The sequence below is a fragment of the Nicotiana tabacum genome, chromosome 19 (genome assembly GCF_000715075.1).
Source record: "Nicotiana tabacum cultivar K326 chromosome 19, ASM71507v2, whole genome shotgun sequence".
In the NCBI taxonomy this organism is placed as follows: domain Eukaryota; kingdom Viridiplantae; phylum Streptophyta; class Magnoliopsida; order Solanales; family Solanaceae; genus Nicotiana; species Nicotiana tabacum.
The window spans coordinates 146,248,210-146,273,445 of record NC_134098.1 but is presented as its reverse complement, the minus strand read 5'-3'; the positions used below and the strand labels follow the sequence as shown (position 1 = coordinate 146,273,445).

Genomic DNA, 25,236 nt, shown 5'->3' with positions numbered 1-25,236 from the left:
TTTAATGTATTTTCACTTGGTTCAATAACTTCTGGCCCACATAAAAGGCCACACGTGACAGTCTCATCAAGCAACACAAGCTCATTAACTACATGCTTAATATATAAATCTAAATGATCAAGATGATTAAGATGACAAACTATATTATACAGTTGTTCATCATTTTCAATCAAGACAATGTCATTAGATTTAGGATTAATTAAATAAAAACCATCTACCTCAGCATAACCCATATCCTTTGTGTAGGATAGAAGCTCAAAAAGAGAAAAGTGGTCCTTGTCTATCATGTGACCATCCTCACCCCTCTCTCCTACATATCTCGGGACATGATCCTTGACAATATGTCCACCATGGTGAAAATTAACAAGAATATATTCGTCTGCAGACATGTCTAGACCCTCGAAACTTCAGTCACGACCAACTTCACTCACCACCACGGTCAAAAGAAGCAAACGATTACCCATATTAGTAATATAATGACCAAATATTTGACGGACAGTTGAATCTAACTCAAAATCATGAAAATTCCACCGGGAATCGATCTCAATGTAGTTTATTAGGCTAAAGAAAGGGGATTTTGGGTGGAAGATCGATTAAGTTAGGGGAGGTATGTGGATAAGGTAAAAACGGAATTTTTTATCCGACTTGGATAAATAAACACGTGTCAGACTATTATTGGTATGCTATTCCACGTGGGAAGCGTTTAAAAATACGCACTTAAGTTTTTACAGCCCGGTCATGCATTGTGTTTAAATGGTATAGTCCAAAGTACAGTTAAAGTGTTCAATAGGAAAAGAGCTAAGTTAAGGTGTCAAAATGAAAACTGAAGCTAAGTTTAAGGGGTCGTACACCTATTTGGCCTATCTAAATTCTTGTAATTATTCAATTTTTGCTAATATCGAACAAGATAAGGAACATGATTATCCCTCTAATTAGGTTTTATAAAGAAGAAGGTAAAAACAAGGAGCTCACTCATTGTGGTTTCATAATAAAACAATATTCCTATAAAATTTTCTACGTTATTTTTCATTGATCTCTTTTAAAAAATCACATCATGACTAAAATAATATGTAAATTATAAATCTAAATCTCCCTATTTTTCGAGGTATTGGAAAATTTTCACTGATTTTCTGTTAAAGCACATATGCACTAAAAAATTGTAAAACCAAAACGAAATGTAAACGCCTACTTTAATTAACTAGTATCTATAAACGTGCGTTACAAGTTAATAATGACACATGATGGTTTAAATATTTATTTATATGAAAATATAATAAAATTTAATTAAATAAATAATCAATTTTAGTCATGTTAAGTAGATAATTAAGTATTGTAGTTTAAATGTATCTAATGTGATGATATCTTACCGAACACTTCTTTATAGACAATAATTGTTTTGTACATGTTTCCTTCTAATGCTTTGGTTACTATTGTGGTAAATATAGTTCAATATTTAGGATGTTTGTCCTTGTGCTTTATTTATTATAACTACAAAACATAAACATACTGAAAATTATTTTCACACAAATTTAAAAGGATATTCTTTAGTTTGGAAGACGAAAGTTGAATTCGGGGATAAACACATATTTAGAAGCATATTAACCAGTATCATAATTTTTACATGTATGAGGTTATTGTCAAAACTTCTATATACCATATGTGTACTATTACAAAAGGTATTTAGCGAATCTAAGTTTTTAGTAACATGACGGGCATAAACCTATATGCAATAGAAGATAAATTTAAACTTAATCTATTATATATATGGTGACATTAACATACGTAAGAAATAATGAACTTAATAACAAACATGTACGGTAGAAAGCCAATTGGTATTAAAGTATTTAAGTATTCTTCTTGGTAGTTATTGTTGGTATCATCTTCGGTTGAGTCAAAATTGAAAAATATTTTATTTTTACCATAAAACTTAGCAATCAACCTTTTATTTAGTTGATCAACATATTCATTTCTGCTAGCTAAGATATCTCTTTAATTTCTATCATGTAATTTGCACAAATTATGTTTTAATCTAATGATGAAAATATTTTTCTTATTAAATGCACTACTATTACCATTGGGTTTGATAACCAAATGTTCTAGAAGAACCAAATCATCTTTTATTGGAATCTCTTCTTCGTTTCCGACACGAAGAAAGAAGTCACTGCATGTTGGATCTTTTCTTACTTTTATATTTCTTGTCATTTGAATATTTTTTATTTGAGGTCATAAGTATAATTTTGGCAAGCTAGTTTTTACAGTTTTTGCTTTGGTCATTTTTGGAACTACTGATCGTACTTGATAGAAATCACCTTCCAAACTATTACTCCTACTTTTCTACCAAACGGTTCATCGATATCGAATATATCTCTAAAACTCTGGGCGATTGTTTCGATCGTCTGACGCTTAGCCAAAAACACTTCATCCCATATTATCACTTTTGCTTTCCTTATAAATTTAGTACTATTGATCTGATTTGATATATTTGTGATGGTTATTTCAGTTATTTAAAGAGGTATATCAAATCTAAAGTGAGTTGGGTGATCACAATAAAATTCTTGTTGGTACACCACTTGTAATTATTGCCAATGGTATCATGCCTCTTAATATGATATTTGCAAGTAATGCATGACATAGGAATATTATTTCGATTCTGCCGGAGGCATCTACAAAGAATAATCCCGTTATACCGGAGTCGACTCTTTATAACTTCAAAGTTTGTTCTTGTTCATGCACTACAATATTATGCATATACAGCTACGAAGTACATCGTCGCTAAACATTAAAATTTGAGTGGCTAAACACTTTAGCCATAATATTTTTTTCTTTGATTGTGTTTCCTCAAACACTTCTATGGCCTTCTTAATATTATATATTTTTTTTAATTTGAAAAATAATTTTACTCGTAATACTTGTATGGCCTTTTTAATATTATATATTTTTTCAATTTGAACAATAATCATGTAGGATTCATAACGTGTAATATTATGTCCTAAAATAAATAGGATTACATGGCTAATGTCTAGAATTTCGATTATGTTCTTTTATTATTAGTTATTATGCTTAATATTAAAATGTTATTTTTGTAATCCAACATTTTATTCATGCTTGTATTCTTACTAGTACGATTAGCCCGAGCTACGCCCGGGCCCAATTGCATAGTTAAGACGGTCAAATTTTATGACGTTATTTTCATTATCATAAAAGTATAACTAAAAATTTATTTTAAACTTCCAAAAATATTGTTAAGTAGCTTGTTTGCAATTCTCACACATTTATTCCTCTTGAATTTTCAAAAACACAGTACGTTTCAACTATAGGTTTTCAAGGTAATACTGGAGTAGTCTATAACTAAGAATCTCAAATAAGTTTAGAAGTCTTGAACAAATTCATGAAGAATGTGTAAGATGTTGTAACTATTGAGTAGAATGTTTAAGCTTCAGTTATGATTCGATTACCAATGTAAGTTTTGTGTGAGATGCACACAAGAGTCTAAAAAATAAATTAACGTTTAGAAAGTTGCTAGTATATACAGTTTTTCTTTGTATAATTTAAATTGAGTCTCTTAATCTTCGTCTTCATATTAATATTTCTAGGTTATGGTCTAAAATTGGAGAAGATTTTTCTTTTTTATTTATTTCAGTATTCAAAATTCTTTTATTTCCTTTATCTACTCAGTAAATCTTGTAAAGCGTGAATTCTATATTTGATGAAATTAGTCCTTTTCATCGCCCAATGAGCCCCCTTCTTGTAATGGACTCGGGTTGCACTTTTTGACTAACCTTGTTTCTTTTTTAAAATATTTCGTTTGCATTTATCTCTTTGAACTCTAAAATCATCTCTTCCTTGTATTTAGTTTTTTTTTTCTAATATGTTTTTATATTTTATTTATTGTGGATCTCCAATGTAATTATATAAATTGTTAATAATTTTAGTTGTAATTTTGGATTTTCTGTTTTGAAAAAATCTATATTTGTTTGGGAAGTGATCACACAAAAGCACTTGATAAAACCACAATATTATTTCCAACGTGAAAAGAATATTTAAGCTTTTTCGTGCATTTACTTATTTATGTTTTGAATTTCTTTAATAAAATTCTTGCTCTTCTACTGAAACAACATATATATTTGCATATTAAACACTACATTAGTGTATGCGGTGATTATTTTTCTTGCACAACCAATTAAAATAATGCTTATGCGGTAATTATTTTTTTCTAATCTTGCCAATCAAACAATGCTTATTTTATGAGAATTATAATATTTCTCAAAGGCAAAAACATCATATTTAAGATTTGTTTTTACGAGATTCATTAAGAAAACAAAATGTGGATCTGGCTACTTATATCAAATACGATTACATACTCTGATCCATTTGCTATTGTGAGTTCTGATCCGCAATTCCTCCTTCGCGGCTCCTGCAATAAGTGATATTTGCAAACGAGCCCAATCATACTATGTTGGGGTTTTACAAAAAATTATTAATTTTATTAATTATTTATTTTTTGGGTGATATATATTATTTATGTAATAATTGTACATAGTCATACATATTTTATCCATGGATGATACATACTACAAAATTTTTGATTATTTTTAGTTTAAGTGGTTGGGTGAGGTGCTCTATAGGTTAATTCTTCCTTTAAATATTAGAATAATAATATAATTTTTTTAATAAAAGAATTCCCGTGTTAGAGTCCATCTTCAAAATATTCCCAACGAAAATAAATATCACAATTTTATTAGTTCTAACAATTACGTAAAAATCTGCTTAAAAAATGTTTGCTTCATTATCGTGGTTCTCTAATTAACATTGGTAAATCTTCCGCTTGACTTATCCGCTCAACTTATAATACCAATTTTTATTTACAATGTTAAGTTACTAAAAACTATTATAAATAGGCAAGCAATGCTATATTCCCGTTCAAATATCCTTTAATATTTTGGATATCGATTAAGTAAATCATTTAATAGTATAATAAAAATTATTTAACTAAGTTACACTTTATACCTTCTCAAATTACTCTTTATATATCCTCATAGATCATTTATTGAATTACAGATAGATTTCAAAAATATAATTAATGCATATTTGTTTTCTAACGCAACACTTACTTTAGCCAAATTAATTTATCTCTAAACTCATCTTGTACGTTACATATGAAATTTTACCACTTTTTACCTTACAAACTAAGGAAACCTATTAATAGCTTAGGAAATGCATTGAGACATATTTATAACCAATCTCTTGGCTTGTTAAACTGATTTCGCTTATAGTCTTCGAGTTTTACGTAATTGCTAGTGTATACTATAACGAATATTTGGTAAGGAACCTATTTAGAATTCTTTGATAAGTTTGGTTTCTTTAAAAAAAAAAGATACTTTTTGAATTTGTATAAATCACTTTACTTTTTTCACTCTAAATCTTAAGAGTCCAAACGAAATATTAAGTCAACAATTATCCAAATTCTTTGGCAGAAAACCTAACTAAAGTTACTTATAATTTCAAAAAATATTTCTAACAAAATACAACTTTCTACCTTTTTTAAAATATTGGAACATGAATTTGAATTCTATATATCTTAGTTTACTTTCGGTTTAAATTCTTTAAGCTTATATGGGAAATTGAAAAAGCATGTCATGTTTATACTATATTTGAAGTTTAAGGAAGTCCTTGCACAAGAATAATGGAATTACGTGGGGCCACGTTTAAAGGGGTGAAATTTATGAGGTATAGATGAATAAGATTAAGTGAATTCTAAATAAAGCAGGGCCCACCTTATAAGAGAATTGATAGACTTGCCGATAAATTGAGCGCGTGCCGTGCCTGCAAAATGTGGGTGGAGGCCCCACTTTCTCAGCAAGTTTCCAGGCATAAATACAGAGGATACTAAAAGACTTAAATGTCTTTGTGAAACAGACATGTTGACGGTGAGCGTTTTTTAGATTTGAGGAATTGGGAGTCCACGTGTTGGCCAATGACAGAAAAAGTCGACAGTTGAGCTGTAAATTAATGAAATGTACAAAAATACCCCATACAAAGTAAGAAATTCAAACGAACACACAAGTTGACCGCAGAGGTGCCTGTGTTCCTTCTTGTAATAAGTAGGAATTACTAGCTAAAAAAATCAAGTGTCATTTTTTGATTGTTAAACTTTGGATTTAACTTTTGAATGAACCATGTGGAGACTGGAGATTAGATTAGACTAGAAAGTGAGGACTGACGCAAAAGTATTTAAATAAATAAATAAATAAAAACTAGCTAAAAGGAGGCCATGTGGACAGCAACCTGGGAGGCAAGTTCACGTGAGAGGAGGTGGGGGTTTAGCCACGTCGATTTTGTGGGGCCCATAGGCTAAAGATAAAAGGAAGCGGTTATTGCGGGTCAAATTAAAGGGTTTTTGACTGATTCTTAGAAGACATGAAAGTGACTGCTGCCTCGTGCCCCTCCACTCCTCACTCCCCAACTCCAAGCTGCTTTGCCCCTTCTCGACTTCAACACTTCACGTGACCCTAACCCTAGTGGGTTCATTTAAACTTAATTAATATAAAATACATAAAAATTTATTAAAATCACTGTAAATATAATAATAAATATGAACTTGTAATTTTAAAAATATATATTAAAAATTTTAAAAGTCAAATACATAAAATTTAAATCCGCCTCTTGATTCAAAATATCCAGGAAATGTCACGCTTTTGATTCAAATTGTTGAACCACTTATATCATTACGTTACAAAATTTCTTATACTATATTAAAGAGTTTTAATAATTTATGATCTTATTTGCATATTGTAGTATAATTTTTTGAACCAGCATTTTAATAAACATAACTTCACCCCTACCTGCATCCTTTCCGAAGCACACATACCTCAACGTCGTACTAAAATTATTTAGTTATGATGAGTGAGATAGAGGATTTATGTTCTACTATTTTTAGAAGAGTGGGTTATTCTCTCGGAGAGCACCCTCCACTTCAAAGCAAGAAGTTGTGAGTTCGAGTCACCCTAAGAGCAAGGTGAAGAGTTCTTGGAGGGAAGGAGTCGAGGGTCTATTGGAAACTGCCTTTTTACCCCAGGGTAGGGGTAAGGTTTGCATACACACTATCCTTTTAAAATCTCACTAATGAGATTATACTGGTTTTTTTTTTGTTGTTGTTGTTGTATTTTAAATGCTTAAGTTGAAGATTTTTTGCACGTCGAACTTGTTTAGGCAACCTCGAACTACTTATGTGGACTAAACATGCAATTTATGTACAGTCATTTTACTTTAATATATAGGTGATCTGTCTTAGTATGTCCATGAAAGAAGTGATAATACAAGTAGTTCAAAACACTGACTTTGAGCGCGGAATATAGACATGTACATTTGGTCTCAACACAAATGAACCCAGTGTAAAGTTTTGAGTACTAATCTTGAAAAATGGAATCGGGCGAAACTTAAACCAAAATTTTCGTTTCCAACCCTCAGTTACTACTAACATTTTCTCTAGAAAGAAATACACGTTAAGCAAACTTTGCTTAGCTATGGTAGGTGGTGCCGTGGAGGGGATAAAAGAGCACCCTCGGACAATGGAGGTTGCTGCTTTTGACATCAAGTTTATCTGAATTCAATATTTTGCTGCATAATATAAATATATAAAATGTCGATACATATTAAATTTGAGTTCGCAATTTTAAAATACACTAAATTTTGAGATATGAACCTCAAATATTGCATACATAAAATTAAAATTCTAAATTCATCTCTAGAAAATGTTGTTAGTGGAGGATTAGTTAGGTGAGGTTGGGGGGCTAATTAAGAGACAAGCAACAATATGGCACTGGATATTCAAAAAGCTTCGGTTGTTGACAACGTTGTGAGATGATATCAATTTGTCATGGGAATTGTCCTTTTTTTTTTCTTCATTCATTTATTGTGAAAGTTTGGTAAAGTTTTTGTGCAGAGTTTCCTAGGTTTAGGATTCATGGATGGACAGGTGAAAGATAATAAGATTTCCAGACAAGACTTCCTTTGCTCTAAGTTCCATAACGCACTGGCCATTCTCTTCATCATATATTTTATTCTATCTCCTCCCCACTACTCTTTCTCTCCTTTTTTTCTTTTTTCAATTTGATTTATAAAATTGCTTCATCTCATCAATAAATTAGATCTCGTTTGACAAGCATAATAAGTATATTAGTAAAGCGTCGAATATTATATTATAAGGAGTTGATAGAAAAAATGTTATAACTATGGGCTTGAGAAGGAATAAGATTAGTAAAAGAGGTGACTTAGTATATAAGCATTAATGGATACACGTATAACCAATATGGAAAATGTTGCATGAAGCATGCACCTTATTTTCCCCATAAGTTAGCGTGAATTATATGACTGCAAAATTTTAATTGATTCTTAAGTCACAGAGTTGTTTAGTAAAAACTTTTTTCTTATCTAATACACTGTATTGAATTTTTTATGTTCAAACTATACTGCCTAGTTTTCCAGTTGAAAATCTTGATCAAAACTAAAAGAGACAAATCAAAACATGAAACTACTATCACGGGAGTGAGAGAAAGCACTAAAATTGACAAGTAATTTGTTTCAAAAATAAAGTTTATTGATAAGCTTCTCAAGTTTTATTTAATTTGTGGACAGACTTCATATTCAAACTTGACAAGACGAAACTTATGCAGTTGTTTAATCATTTGTGAGACATAAATCCTCTATCAAGTTGTCTGAATGCTTGCATTAAATATCATTCTTTTAATCTTTAAATTACCTTGATTGGCTTGCAAAAAGAATAAGATTGATGGAATACTTGAATCAAATTTCCTTTTAATCTGAAAAAAGGCGTCTTCACTCTCAAGTACCGAATCATTTGTATATTTCATTAATGTTAATTAAACATACATAACTTAAGTAATTGGTTATGCTAATGGAAATGGTCTATATGAATCAAGGATGCAAAAATGCAATTATTAAAATTTCTAAGGGAAAATAAAAAATGGTAAAGATCAAATTATCCCTCAAGGAAAGCAAGTAGGAGGAAAAAGCGGTTTCTGGCTTTCATATTCTAACTTTTGTTTTTTTTTTAAATTCTTTCATATACTGGTGCAATGATAGTGAATTTGCAGGTAAAACAGAAGACCAAGTGAGATTTTCTGGCTATCATCTTATGTTAAATTTTTTATTACTAGTTTTAAATACTCCATCCGTTTCAAATTAGATGAGATACTTTCTCTCCGTTTCAAATTAGATGAGGTACTTTCCTTTTTAGTCTGTTCCAAAATAAATGACACATTTCTAATATTGGAAATAATTCAACTTTAAACTCTTTATTTTATCCATTTTACCCCTAAGGAGAAGCTTTTATAACCACAAAAATGTCATGGCCCCACAAAGCTTTTACCACTTAAATTTTTAAGACCACAAATTTCAAAAATATTCTTTTTTTCTTAAACTCCGTGCCGAGTTAAACTACCTCATCTAAATTGAAACTACCTCATTTTTTTTAAATGTGTATCTCGGCTGCTCTTTTTTCTATTTGTTCTTTAAATATTACCCGTAGTTTGAGTTTTTTCATTTTTATTTTTTATATTTATAGTTTTTAAGATAGACGAAAATGGATTTAAATGTTCTAGATGAAGTTGACCTATAAAATAACCGAACCAGTCATGTTTGTATAATTTTCATATAGTACGAATCTATCTATCTATACTATATTAAAAGTATAAAAGTCTTATCGAAATGTCGTTCGCCTTTTCTACCCTTCAAAACTTGATTTTACAATAGACAAAATAGTAATTTAATTATTTTTCTAATATTTAGAAATAAATATTTAATAATATTCCTAATATTTAGTACTTTTTTCTATTCTTTTAGATTTAGGAGACCTTTTCTTCTCATAATTCGAAACCTACTAAACTTTAAATTCACAGGAAAAATTCTCTTCGTTCCTTCTAGGTTTAGAAGTCGTTGTCTTTAATTCTCTCGTAATTTGGAATCTATTAAACTCTAATAACCACATGAATTAATGCTGCAAATGTGCATAAGTTGCAGATTGATAGTTTGACGCAATAGGTTAGTAATTGTTTACCTGAAAAATGGATAGAGCTGAATTTATACGTAGTTCTAAGGATATGTGGTATAACTTGGCACAAATCGGAAAGTAAGTAGAAATATATTGAGTATTGACTGTATAAAGAATGAAATATAAACCAAACTGAGTGGAAACCGGTTTATGAACAAGCAAGATGAAATATACAAAACCCGAAAAGGGATAATTTCTATATGAATATCAGTATGTCTTTCTCTTTGAATATCAATAATATGAGAGTGTATGAATGCCTTGATGTTCCATCCTCTACAGAAATAATAGTTATCCCTCTTATAGTGGATGGATATTACTTTAGATATAATTAAAAATATATAGTGGGGATCTCATGATAGATTAGCTTTTCCCAAATTCCCGCCGAGATTCTCTCCCTTAGTGCGGCTGTAACGGCTCTAGTCTCTTGGCTCGATCTTGATCGGACTTGGTATTGGTCGATTTTCAGGTTTAGAGCTCGATATTGGCTCGAGGCCCGGTATTGACTTTGGCTCGGTATTGGTTGGTCTCTGGCTCTTAAGCTCGATAACATTGCCTCATATCATAGTTTGATTTGGAATCGAGCTCGGCATTGACTTCGAGCCCGGTACTTAATCGGTCCCCGAAACTTGAGCTTGGTAACCTAGCTTCATATCTCATTTCGATATTATGAAGACGACCTTCGGTCCATTACGTTTCAATCTTGACTAATCATTCGAAGGTCGAAAATCGGTTTTGATCGTATAGATAGTCCTCTCGTTTCTCGGGAAGAGTGTGGCGAGAAATAACACAATTTTCCAACGGAATGAATAGATATACACTGACGTTTGCATCGAACTCGGCCATGACGTACGTGATAGCTGTCCCGTCGGTTCAGTTATCAAGGCATTAAATGTGTGTCAGAAGATGGTTGGCCGCTGCTAATATTGAACCGTCATTACCAATTCTATAAATAGCTCCTCTCTTCACCAATTTTTCCTTTTAGATCTCCAATCACCAAATCTACTAAGTTCTTATTGTATTTTCTAAGTTTCTCATCTGCGAATCTGTGATTCTCATTTCAAAATCTCACTTCAAAACACCAAATCTTTGTCATCTCTTTCTGTTTACAATCTTCACATCTAAATGGCGAAAACGTAAAAAATTATTCCTCAAAAAGAAAAAGCTTCATCTTCGCGGCCCGCCGATGATAAAACACCGAAGGAGCCATGACCTGAGGAGTGTGTTCCCGGGGGAAGAGGGGGTTGCGTCTTTACCTCTGATTTTAAGATCGATAAAGCCTCGCCGGTCCCCGGTCGATGTGAGCCAGTATCGAGGTATATGTACTCGATAACCGAGGGACATCTTGATCAGTTAAAGAAAGATTGCAACTGGGAGAACAAAGAAGTGATTATCCCGACTCCCGAAGAAGATATTACTACCTATGTGAAAGGATTTTTAAGCGTGTATACTTACCTTTTCACGTTGGCCCCCCTCGACCCTGTTGTCATCGATTTTTGCCGTCAATATCGAATAACCCTAGGCCAAATCCATCTTTCTTTTTGGCGGATCGTTATTTTGATCCGCTTCTTCGTGAACAAAATCGAGGGGATGCCTTTCACCCTTGACCACCTCATCAGATTGTACATCCCCCGCCTCTATCGAGGTGGGTTAATAAAACTCCAGCGTCGGGCTAACAAAGTGTTGTTCTCGAGCATAGACGAGAACAAGCACTGAGGCTGGATGGGCAGGTTCATTTGAGTGAAGACTTACGACCTAATCCCGGCCGAGAAGATGCCATTTCTCGAGGAATGGAATATGAGGCGTAAGTATAATTTTACCGTTAGCTTCTATTGTTTTGCTCCTTCGTTTCTTTCTTACTGATATCCTTTTCCCTGATGTAGCGGTTGCTTGGATATCCGGTGTTATTCCTAACCCTAATAGCTGGGTACATGACCTGGTTTCGACCTCCACATATGTCGAGCGCTCGTGGCGCGACTTATCAAAGGGCCGATGAGAGGCTAAAACTCATGGTAATCCTCTTTCCCATGTCTTCAATGATTCGATCGAAATATCTTTTTTATATTTAACCAATTTTCTTGTGTGTAGGCCTGGGAAAAGATTCGGTCATGAGGCCCCCGTCTGGCAAGGAAGAGACTTTGACCCCGGTTCCGAAACCGATGAAGGACAATAAGAGAAAAAGGGCCTCTACTTTCGAGGATCCAAAACCTAAGACAAGGACGGCTCGTAAGCCGAAGAAGAATACCATCCTTTTGACCGAAGAATCAATTTGGCGTCTAAGGGATGAAGATGGAGAAGAAGAAGAAGAAAATGACGAGTCCATACGGGTGGCCCGCGTGAAGAAAACAATCGATGCTCCAAAAGCAGCTGGATCGATGGCGGTTGACGAGGCTCTATCTCGAACTGAGGGGATATCAGAGAAGGGCTTGGGCAAAGTCCCCGAGTCTTTGGAGATCGAGGAAGCCTCCCACCGAAGTCCACAAATGGTGGGTATATCTTAAGGGGCTGGCCGTGAAGTTCTTCAAACTGAGGAGAACGCCCCAAGCGACTTGCTTGGGGTAATAGTAATCTAAGACTCGCTTACTCTCCCTGCTTTTTTCGAAGGGGCAATTCGGGAAGCCCAAGCTTTGGGGACCCTAGAGGTAGACGGGGCCCATGAGGGAGAAGACCCCTTTCATGATTTGTTACCGGTATCGAGGATGCTGCCGCCCCAAGTGACGCGTCGGGTCTCTTCTTCGAGGTGCAACAAACCCTGAATCGGGTAAGTCTCGATTCCCTTTGTTGATGTCATATTTTTCCATTTTCTACCTAACTTTTTTTTTTTCGTATAGGCTTTAGCTCTTCATCAAGAGGAGTTTTCCAAGTCTCAGACAGAGCTGAGCCGACGTGAGGCTGACTTTTGAGGGCTTTCGGATGAGAGAAATTCCCTCAAACTTCGTAATGGGCAGAAAGAGGAAGAGATAAAAGATCTTCGAGCCGAGTTGGCCAAGGCTCACCAATTTCAGACCGACCTGACCGAGCAAGTAATGATAATCTGAAGAACCCATGGGCTCGATTAGGGAACGGTGGCTAATATTTCAATCTCACAGCTGCAGAAGAAGCTTGAGGTGACCGGGATGCTTCGTGAGGAGGTCAATACGATAAGGGCGAAGACCTTGGGGTGGAAAGAAGGCTTGGACCGCCTCGCTGCAGAAAAAGATACTGCTCGAGCCCAATTATCATCAGCCAAAAGTCAACTTCAAGGCATGAAGGAGAAGAGCTCAGTTTAAGCAAGAAAAATAGAGGAGCTCGAAGCTCGGTTGGCTTCTGAACTTGCCAAGGCAAAATCTGAAGCGAAAAAAGTAAAGGCCGAGACAGATGCATTTGTGGCCGTCTATCGGGCCGATGCTGAAGCCGCTCAAGTACAAGCGAGATACGCAGCCGAGATCACTCAAACTCGAGCACATTGGGTTGTTGAACTCTCCAAATGCTAATCTCGAAGGGAAACCTTCGAGAAGATCCATGCTTGAGGTTTCGATCTTATCGAAGAGATAAAAAAGGCTAAAGAGCTTGAAGTTGATGCTGGATCCTTGGCTTCCGATGATGATGATGATGGGAGCAAGAGTGGGTCTGAGAGCGGGGAGGAGCCCGATAGAGAAGAGATTGCCCCCAGAGATAACTAGGAAACTTAGGGTTTTTACCATTTTGATTTTTTGTGTAGGGTACTGATCAGACGTTGTAAATATATATATATATATATATATCTTCTCCTTTCCCGATTTTTCTCTATTTTATTCTCTATCTTGTGAAGATTTTGTTTCATTCCTGCCTTATAAAAGTTTTCATAAGTTTGAGGCTTTAGGCAATTTGATCGAAGTCGGACCTTTGTGGTCTCTATAACCGAGTGTGTGTGCTCGAATTCGAAGTGAGAGTATCCCTTCGGCTTAATAGTGTGTTTGCTCGAACTTCAAAGTAATGTAGCCTGTAGGCTTAATAGTCGAGTGAGTGATTGCTCGAATTTCGAAGTAATGTATCTCGTAGGCTTTTATGGTCGAATGAGTGTTTGCTCGAACTCGAAGTAAGAGTAGCCCTTAGGCTTAATAGTCGAGTGAGTGATTGCTCGAACTCGAAATAAGAGTAGCCCTTAGGCTCAATAGTCTAGTGAGTGTTTTCTCGAACTCGAAGTAAGAGTAGCCCTTATGCTTAATAGTCGAGTGAGTGATTGCTCGAATTTCAAAGTAATGTAGCCCGCAGGCTTTTATGGTCGAGTGAGTGTTTGCTCGAACTCGAAGTAAGAGTATCCCTTAGGCTTTATAGTCGAGTGAGTTATTGCTCGAACTCGAAGTAAGAATAGCCCTTAGGCTCAATAGTCGAGTGAGTGTTTACTCGAACTCGAAGTAAGAGTAGCCCTTAGGCTTAATAGTCGAGTGAGTGATTTCTCGAACTTTGAAGTAATGTAGCCCGTAGGCTTTTATGGTTGAGTGAGTATTTGCTCGAACTCGAAGTAAGAGTAGCCCTTAGGCTTAATAGTCGAGTGAGTGATTGCTCGAACTTTGAAGTAATGTAGTCTGTAGGCTTTTTGGTCGAGTGAGTGTTTGGTCGAACTTCGAAGTAATGTAGCCCGTAGGCTTTTATGATCGAGTGAGTGTTTGCTCGAACTCAAAGTAAGAGTAGCTCTTAGGTTTAATAGTCGAGTGAGTAATTGCTCGGACTTCGAAGTAATGTAGCCCGTAGGCTTTTATGGTCGAGTGAGTGTTTGCTCGAACTTTGAAGTAATGTATCCCGTAGGCTTTTATGGTCTAGTGAGTGTTTGCTCCAACTCTAATAGGGCTGCTTATCGGGCGGATTGGGCGGTTATTTACTCTTAACGGTTTGGCTTATCGATTATCGGCTTTTAAATGTATAATCCGCTAGCCACCCGATAAGATATCGGGCGGATTGGTATCGATTTAGCTCTTATCGGGCAGTTTATCGGATTGTTTGCTGACCGCTGTGACTCAAAATAAAATTCCTATGCTCAGCAGACTACATTCCAGTCTATAGAATATGGCACCTAAGAAGAGAACTAAATAGAAGAAATATAGAGCTATATTCCAGCGTATTTCCCAGTAGAATCATCTCTAGGGATGAGCCTATTAACAACTTATAACTATCAGAAGAAATAGAAGAGAATACTGGGTATAACACATGGCATCAAAATTATCTAATAGTAACTAACTGGAATAGTAAATTATAACTAAATGTCTAATAGTAAATTAGTAATAGATAGAGTACTGGAAGTGGAAGAAGGGTTTTTGATTATTTAATATATATATGGATAAAAATAAATTTTATATATATATATATATATATATATATATATATATATATATATATATATATATATATATATATATTCTTAACGGGTTAACGGATTATCCGTTAAGAAAATTGAAATAATTCGCCCCCAAGCCGATAAGCCGTTAATAAAAAAAATTTAATCCGTTTCCCGTCCGTTAAACTGTTAAACCGATACCAATAAGCCATTAAGCTTCGGTTTCGGTTCGGTTTTCGGTTTCGGTTCGGTTTTGAACACCCCTAAACTCTAAGTAAGAGTAACCCTTAGGCTTAATAGTCGAGTGAGTAATTGCTCGAACCTCGAAGTAATGTAGCCTGTAAGCTTTTATGGTCGAGTGAGTGTTTGCTCGAACTCGAAGTAAGAGTAGCCCTTAGGCTTAATAGTTGAGTGAGTGTTTGCTCGAACTCGAAGTAACGTAGCCCGTAGGCTTTATGGTCGAGTGAGAGTTTTGCTCGAACTCGAAGTGATGTAGCCCTTAGGCTTAATAGTCGAGTGAGTGTTTGCTCGAACTCGAAGTAATGTAGCCCATAGGCTTAGTGGTCGAGTGAGTGATTGCTCGAACTCGAAGTAATGTAGCCCGTAGGCTTTATGGTCGAGTGAGTGCTTTCTCGAACTCGAAGTAAGAGTAGCCCTTAGGCTTAATAGTCGAGTGAGTGTTTGCTCGAACTCGAAGTGATGTAGCCCTTAGGCTTAATAGCCGAGTGAGTGTTTGTTCGAACTCGAAGTAATATAGCCTGTAGGCTTAATAGTCGAGTGAGTGATTGCTCGAAGTCGAAATAATGTAGCTAGTAGGCTTTATGGTCGAGTGAGTGCTTGCTCGAACTTGAAGTAAGAGTAGCCCTTAGGCTTAATAGTCGAGTGAGTGTTTGCTCGAACTTGAAGTGATGTAGCCCTTAGGCTTAATAGTCGAGTGAATGTTTGATCGAACTCGAAGTGATGTAGCCTTTAGGCTTATGTGGGGCTTGATCTCGTTGATTTTTCGGTTTGTAGTCCCTGATTTATGGGGTAATGGTCAGCCCTTAAGCCTGTTTGCATAATAGATCACGAAGTAGAGGGTGGATTTTGAGATATGAGATATCAGTAAATAAGAAATTTCTCTTTATGTCATTATACATGTGTTCATGTTTTGTATCAGGGATCGAGCAAACTACACGAGCATGGTTCGTTTTGACCATTTGGCTCTTACAATTTTTCCTATCGAAACTCTGTTGTCATGAAGTAACTTCCTTACATCAAACTTGATAATCAAACTCGATATATTCAAATTTAATGCCCCCAAGTATTTGAGGTTGATTGAAAATTGGACTTGGGTACTGTTGAATTGTTCTAAGTTAGCACGATCAATGGTTGCCTCGTTAAAAACCTTGCCGAAAACCCCCTTTGGGACAAAACCGGTCTAAGGGAAAAAGAGTGCAACGTGTGCTTTTAGGCCTAAAGGCTTCGAGTTGGATAATCCATCCTTGTTTCTGATCGAACACCTGCAAGGGTTAATTTCGAAATATAAATGAACATAGGAGGGTCGTACCTTAACAGTAGTATCGTTTTAGGTGCGAAACGTTTCAATTTCTTGGTAGTTGTTTGCCATTTATTACACCGAGATTGTAGGATCCTTTTTCGATGATTTCGAGAACATGATACGACACTTCCCAATTCGGACTCAGTTTTCCTTCATTTGAATTTCAGGTGTTGAGCGTGACTTTTCTTAGCACTAAGTCCCCGATTTTAAAATATCGAAGATTGGTTCTTCGATTATAATACCTTTTGATCCGCTGTTTTTGGGTGGCTAATCGAACGAGAGTCGCTTCTCTTTTTTTGTCCAATAATTCTAGGCTCGTGTTCATGTCTCTTTATTCGACTCATCTGTTACATATCGAAACTTGATGCTAGGTTCCTCGACCTCAACCGGGATAAGAGCTTCGGCGCCATAAACCAACGAGAATGGTGTCGCTCCGGTACTCGACTTCAATGTTGTGTGGTATGCCCATAGGACTTCGGGTAGTATTTCTCTCCATTTTCCTTTAGCGTTGGTTAATCTTTTCTTAAGATTTTGGATGATAGTTTTGTTGGTCGATTAAGCCTGTCCGTTCCCGCTGGGATGATAAGGTGGTGATAAGATCATTTTAATTTTATAGTCTTCGAGAAATTTAGTTACTTTGCTTCCGATGAATTGCTTTCCATTGTCACATACAATCTCGGATGGCATCCCTAACCGACATATGATGTGGTCCCAAATGAAGTCTATCACCTCCTTTTCTTTGACTTTCTCGAAAGCCTGTGGTTCAACCCATTTAGAGAAATAATCAGTCATAAATAAAATAAACTGAGGCTTACTTGGGGCCGCTGGGAGGGGGCCGACGATGTCCATTCCCCATTTCATGAAAGGCCATAGAGATAGGACTGAATGGAGGAGTTCCCCGGGTTGATGAATCATGGCTGCATGTCTTTGACATTTGTTGCATTTTCGAACGAACTCTCTTGCATCTTTGTCCATATTGATCTAATAATATCCTGGTCTGATTATTTTGTGGACTAATGAATCGACACCGGAATGATTCCCACAAGTACCCTCGTGAATCTTACGTAGGATGTAGTCGGTATCTCCCGGTCCTAAACATATTGCCAGTGGACCATCGATGGTCCTTCTAAACAGTGTTCCATCATTGGATAAGATGAACCGTGCAACTTTTGAGCGTAGAGCTCTCGATTCCTTTGGATCCGATGGAAGTTTTCCGTTCTTGAAGTACTATATATATTTGTTTCTCCAATCCCAGGTTAGACTTGTAGAGTTTATCTCGGCATGACCTTCTTCGATTACCGATTTCATGAGTTACACGACAATCCTTGAGTTGAGTTCGTCATCCTCGACTGACGAACCTAAGTTCGCAAGAGCGTCGGCCTCACTGTTATGCTCTCGAAGTATATGTTGCAAACTCCATTCTTTGAATCGATGTAGAGTCACTTGTAATTTATCCAAGTACCTCTGCATTCGATCTTCTCGAACTTCAAAAGTTCCATTGACTTGATTTATCACGAGGAGGGAATCACATTTAGCCTCCACGACCTCGGCCCCCAAACTTCTAGCTAGTTCGAGACCTGCAATCACGGCCTCATACTCGGCCTCATTGTTAGTCAATTTTATAGTTTTAATAGACTGTCTAACTACATTACCTGTGGGCGATTTCAGATCTCATTTCGATATTATGAAGACGACCTTCGGTCCATTACGTTCCAATCTCGACTAATCATTCGAATGTCGAAAATTCGTTTTGACCGTATACAGTAATATTTCATAAAAATAATGATTCCAGAATTTAATTTTTTGAGGTTGATTTATTTAGATAGCAATTCTTCTTTAATTGCGGTTCATAATTTTCTAACACTATTTTTTTCTTTTATATTGGTGTTTAATCCATATTATCAATAGGGTTTTGGAGAATTTTGTTGCAATGACGATAGCTGGAACAATGACTCGCTTATACTTTAAGATACAGATGTTGAAAAGCAAATAAGGCTTGGAAGAAGCAATTAATTGTTATTGTCCTTATGAAAAATAACTTTGAAGGATTTCAAATTTTTTATACGATTTTGAACTACATTTTTCTAACTTTTGGTAGGGTTTAGAACTACTTTAATTCGTTGATGGCTATCTATATTTAACCTTTTAGATTGGTTTTCAATCAGTAAACTGGGAGAAAAAAAAGATACTACATTAAAGAATAATAGCCGTAATTTGAATTAATTTAACATAGTTCATGAATATTTTTGTGCTGATAGCTCATTGTATCTTTCTTAACGTTCAGTAATCTTGTGAATTGTGTGGAGGAAGTAGTTATGGATGGAACAAAATCAGGATTAAATGTATGTATTGTTTTGAATTTATTTTTCCATGAATTTTTTTTCTCTATCAGTATTCTATTTTTTTCTTCCAATAATTATCTTTGTTATGCATATTTAGAAGTAAAAATTATCAAATTGATTGCAAAGTTTCTAAATTCTAAGTCTCTAAATATTGGTGTACTTAATTAGTTTGCTTTTTCCTATGGCTAATCAAGTCGCATGATAATAAAGGAAATATTATAACTTTGACTAAGAAAATTCTTTTCTGTATGCATTTCCACAATGCTATCTTTTAACATCAAGGATGCTCAGTTAAGCCAAATATTTATTCTGTACAAGTTTTTCTATGATAATAAATAAAGCACATGATTAAATAATTCTTACTGTACTTGCTGCACATATTTTCTCACTTATGCAATTATATATTACATTTTCAGGTTGAATATCAATGTCAACAACAAGAGTTTTAGTCAGATAGAGCAACCGAAGCGACAAAAAATACATACACTAAGAAATGTATCTATGAAGAGATATTAAGTGTATAACATATTATTATCTCATATATGATAAAATATTTATAACTATGTATTCTATAAAACTAACTCTAACAGACGCGGCTTACACGTGCAACACACGTATTCTAAAACTAGTACTATATTAAAAGCACGAAGGCCCTTAACAAAATATTGTTTACCTATTTTGCCCCTTAAAAATAAATTTTATATTAGATAAAATCGTAATTTTAAGTTTTCTCCCTAATATTTAGGAGTTTTAAATAAACTAAATTAATACATTAAATCCTTCCTTATTTGAGGTAAGTACACAACGTTTTAATATTAAATATCTTGCATAAATCCTTCCTTAATTAATGATGTAACATAAAAAATCTATTAACAGAAAAGCAACGTTTGGAAAAGTTTAAGTAAAAAAACCTTTTTAGTCCTATGACTCTTTTTTTTAACCACTAAGGACTCTTTTTAGGGTTAAGATTCTTTGGTCTTCGTTAAAGAAATATAACGATTAATTTTAGCAACACAACTAACTCAAAACAGGAAACTAATATTGCAGAGACTGCAATCTCAACTGTTCGAGGTACATATCAATGGTGCAAGTTATTTTTCAATAATTAAAAAAGACTATTATTTCAATCATCTTATCCATAAAATAATATGAATAGATAAAGATGAGAATGAAGCTAGACATAAAAACTTAGAGCAAACAAAGTTATAAATGGATACTCCAAAAAAAAAAAAAAAGGTAAACGAAAAAAAAATCACTAAATCAAAAATAAACACTGAAGTTTTTTTTCCAGAAAAGCTCTAAAAATTTTAAAGGCTATATATTTTTGTTGAAACTAAAAAGGAAGCATAATCAATATTCTTCAATTTCAAGAGTTTAAATTTTTAGTTTATGTATCAAGTATAATATTTAATATAATATTTTATTCATCAAGATAGGATATATGCGCAACGCGCGAATGTAGATTTCAAATATTATACAAAAAATAATGAAGAGAAAATATTATTCGAGTAGGGAAGGAGTTCAAAAATTGTTATATTTTTATATTATTGTAAAAGTACTAAACCCTAATGCGGAAAAAAATAAAATTATTTTTTTAATATTGAGAACAAATAATTAAGTCTTTGAATTAATTACTTCCTCAATTTCAGTTTATATAAAACCTTTTAGTTTTTCGAGATTCAAACTATATAACCTTTGACAAAAAATTTTAAATATTTTTTTATCATATTGAAACAATTGCAGCTTCATAGTATTTCTCGTATAGTTTTTGAATATCTAAGTTTTAAATTTAAAATATCAAATTAATCTAATTCAGTTTAGCTTTAAAGGTTAGTCAAATTAAATCTTGAAAAGCAAAAATATTCACATACACTAGAAAGGAGAGAGTAATTAGCAAAATAATCAATTTATTTCTTTTTTAAAATTATTATATAAATAAAATTATATTTGAAATAAAACTCTTAAGGTACATAAATTTATTTTTACGAGAAGCGCATTGACGGTTAAAACAATAAAAAATAGAGCAAAATATTATGTTATAGTTTAACTTGTTATTTGTTTTTCGTATTAGGTAACAAAATAACAAGGATGTGCATAAGATATCCACATATGTTCTAAGAAATTACAATAAACGCATATGTAAGACATAATTTCTTTATTTATTGAATAAGATAAGATCAATATTTATATTTTTTAGGAGCCTAGATTTGTTTCGTTAATTTTTGTTCAATAACTCAAAAAGATTATTTAATATAAGTTACCTATATTTAAAAAAACTATATACTCATGATATTGGTATACGCGCAAAGCGCGTACCCTAAAACTAGTACTATATTAAAAATATGAAAACTCTTAGCGAAATGTCATTCGCCTTTTTTACCCTTTTAAAAATAGAGTTTACATTAAACAAAATAGTTATTTAATTATTCTCCTTGCTAATATTTAGGTGTTTGAATCAAATCAAATTTATTATTTTTAAATCTTTCCTTATCTGAATTAAGTAAGAAGTCCTTATATTTAGGACTTTAAAATAATTAAAATTTTACTTAGATTGTTTCCAATGCAATACCTTAATTTACTGTAATACATTTCGTCAACTAGATGAAAAGGACTTTTTTGGTAAAAAAAATATTTATTCCAGAATTTGACTTTAAGAAATAAGAATTAGCTTTGAAATTCGTCTCATAGCTAATAGGATCCATCACAAACCTATAGCTAAATTCTACTCAGCAATGAATATTTGCCTTTTAGCTACATAATTTATTTGTCTTATTTTTTTATTTCTTTAGTTGCCCTGTCTAAAATACATATTACTTAGACACTTATTTTCATCCGAAGTTAAAATGAAATAAGGATAAATAATAAATTACTAAGCTATCAAAATTCTTTTTGCTCACTAAATAGGATCAATATTAGTCATTTTTAAGAGCTTATATTTTTTAAAATTTTATTTTATAATTCAAATATATTATTTAATAATATTTATATAATTTTTAATATTTATACCCATTGATATAGTACACGCGCAAATGACGTATCCGAAGACTAGTTTTTTATAAAAGAAAAAGGCGATGCAGGAATATCAGAAGTTATTAAAAAGAAAATAATTACTAAGAAAGTGCATCTTCAGTATTTGTTTTTCATTACATCCTAACCAATCAAAGTGGAAATTCCAAAACTTTTCCCTCCCATTACGATTAAATTTCTAATTTCAACAGGAAGAATGATTGCCTATAAACACGACAATATGTTTTTCTTTTTTAATTTATAAACATGACCATTCACTTAGGTGAAGATGCAAATTAACTTTGTCCAAGATATATCTTTTTTAATTCTCGGTCAGAGGTTTCTGAATACCATACATTAGATAATTATATGGATTATTATCATGACATGTTTCTTTCTCTCACATGAAAAGATGTACATCATACATAACCTCTCTCTTAACTTATCTTTTGTTGTTTTCTTTTTCTCTTTATTATTACCTCTCTCTTAACTTATCTTTTGTTGTTTTCTTTCCTCTTTATATTCTAAAAATTATTCTTATCGAAAGCAACAATAATTAAATCGTATTTCTACCACCCCCTCCCCCCAACCAATCTCTTGATAAAAATATTCGCTATATTTTATACCCTTACTATGTACTACTTTTCGTTTTTTTACAATAGCTGCATTTGACACTTTTTCTCTCTTCCTTCTCCATTTCTTTTCTGTATCCTCCACTCTGTTCTCTCTTTAGTTTTCTATTCGTTCCTAGGGTTGAAGTTCTTGTGTTTTTTCATAAAATATATATATTCACTTCAAAAAAAGTATATTTTTCTCGTGGGTATTCTTTGAGTTTTAATTTTGCTTATTATTAATCATATCATAAATCATACTTTATTATAGCTTTGTTTTCTGTTCACTACTTTTGTTGTTGTTATCTGTTGTTGTTTATGGCTGGTTTAGACTTAGGTTCAGCTTCTCATCGTTTTCTTCCTCATCATATCCAAAGACCACATGATTCCGAAGATGATGAAAACAATCGGAATAATCAATTTTCCGATGACAACAACAACAACAACGATATCTCTTCTCATCAACAAGGTGGTGACGTTGTAGGACGTAGGCCAAGAGGTCGTCCACCTGGTTCGAAAAACAAGCCTAAGCCCCCAGTTATCATCACTAGAGAAAGCGCGAACGCGCTTCGCGCACATATTTTGGAAGTGAGCAGTGGGCATGATGTGTTTGAATCAGTTGCTACTTATGCAAGAAAAAGGCAAAGAGGAATTTGTATACTGAGTGGGAGCGGTACAGTTAATAACGTCACCATACGGCAGCCAGCGGCTGCCGGTTCAGTGGTGACGTTACATGGTAGGTTTGAGATATTATCATTATCAGGATCTTTTTTACCACCACCAGCACCACCAGGAGCAACAAGCTTAACAATATATTTAGCTGGTGGTCAAGGTCAAGTTGTTGGTGGAAATGTTGTGGGCGCCTTAATTGCTTCAGGTCCAGTTATTGTAATTGCTTCATCTTTTACTAATGTTGCTTATGAGAGATTGCCTTTGGATGAAGAGAATGAGTCAATTCAGATGCAACAAACTGGGGTGTCACAACCATCTGGTGGAAGTGGAAGTGGTAATTTTGCTGATCCATCAATTGGACTTCCTTTTCTTAATTTGCCACTCAATATGCCACCAAATGGTCAACTTCCAATGGAAAGTGGAGGAGGATGGAATGGGAACTCAGCAAACAGGCCACAATATTAGGTCAGGTTTTTTTTAAGAATTTTTACTTTTTGATGTTAAAAAGGTTTCAGAAAAATCAATGGATATTATTTGTACATTATTAAGCTTGGTTTAATTTCTAGCTACTTTGACTGTTTGGAAAATTTATCCTTTTGAATTTGTGAAATTTTCCTTTTTCCTTCTTGTTTGTGTGCTTAATTTGTTGGTACTTCTAAGCAGTCGACTAGAAATCTTTCTTGTTTTTTGAGGGTTAATCTATCTTTTTTATTTTTATCTTTGGAAACCAAGTCTGCTATGACCATTTCTTTTAGCAACTTGTTCAGCCATGGAATAATAAGATAATCCATGTTTTTGTTATCCAAGAAAAAAAAGGATGTGATTAAAATAACTTCTTGTTTATTATCTCTTCATGGCAATAAAATTTAATTATTATTCTCAGACTTTTCTCTAATGGCTATAAAAGATGAGTATTAATTTAAGGATACTTTTAGTTTCTCGATCGAACATATATAAATCCTGTCAAATCTAGTGGTTTTATGAAACTAATGTTAAAAAAGGAGAATCATATATAAATGTTTTGCTAGATCTGATGCACATCAATTCTTCTGGTTCTCAGGATTTCCCAAAAAAAAAAAAAAATAGAAGGAAAAAGTTCCAAGGTTGATAAATTAAGTAAAGAACGTGATTGCAAGTTGTTCAATAGAATAATAACCCAAATATTCTATCGTTTTTTTTTTCTTCAGTTAAGAAGCCAAACTTCTTACTGGTTTCATCCTGCTAGGAAATTTGTGAATTTTTATGATAGATATGATTGGAGCCATTCACTAATTAACCATGAAAACATTTCATTAATTTGATGCTCAATCTTTATAGATGATCTCAAAGTCCTCTACTTTACTTTATTGTTAGGCAATCTCTTTTAGTCTAACTCAGCTAATAAAGAACTAGAGAAAATAACCGGTCCTTTCGTCCTTATAGTACTTCCTTTTGTCAGCAAATCTTTTATAATCCAGTTTGGCTAATTGGCTTAGACCTTTGATGTGAAAGTGTCTCTAGGTTGACAGCAGAAAAATGTGAAAAATTCAATCATATAAACTGATAGGATATATAAAGTACGTGATTCAGGAAATCAAGTTTATGCGTTCGAGTATGGGATTCTACCACAACTCATTTGATTTGTTGGGTTTGAAATCAATTACTTGTACTTATTTAGTGATTTCTTAAACACATTAAGATACGTCCAAAGGTTATTGGGTTCGAAT

General features: G+C 33.7%; 1 protein-coding gene across 1 annotated transcript; it reads left to right on the top strand.

Annotated features, from left to right (window-relative positions):
- The first annotated feature begins 22,893 nt into the window (after positions 1-22,893).
- Positions 22,894-24,131, top strand: LOC107814102 (AT-hook motif nuclear-localized protein 23-like). The gene has a single exon (XM_016639435.2). It carries the CDS (start codon positions 23,177-23,179, stop codon positions 23,993-23,995), a length of 819 nt encoding a protein of 272 aa, XP_016494921.2. The 5' UTR covers positions 22,894-23,176; the 3' UTR covers positions 23,996-24,131.
- Positions 24,132-25,236: the final 1,105 nt, after the last annotated feature.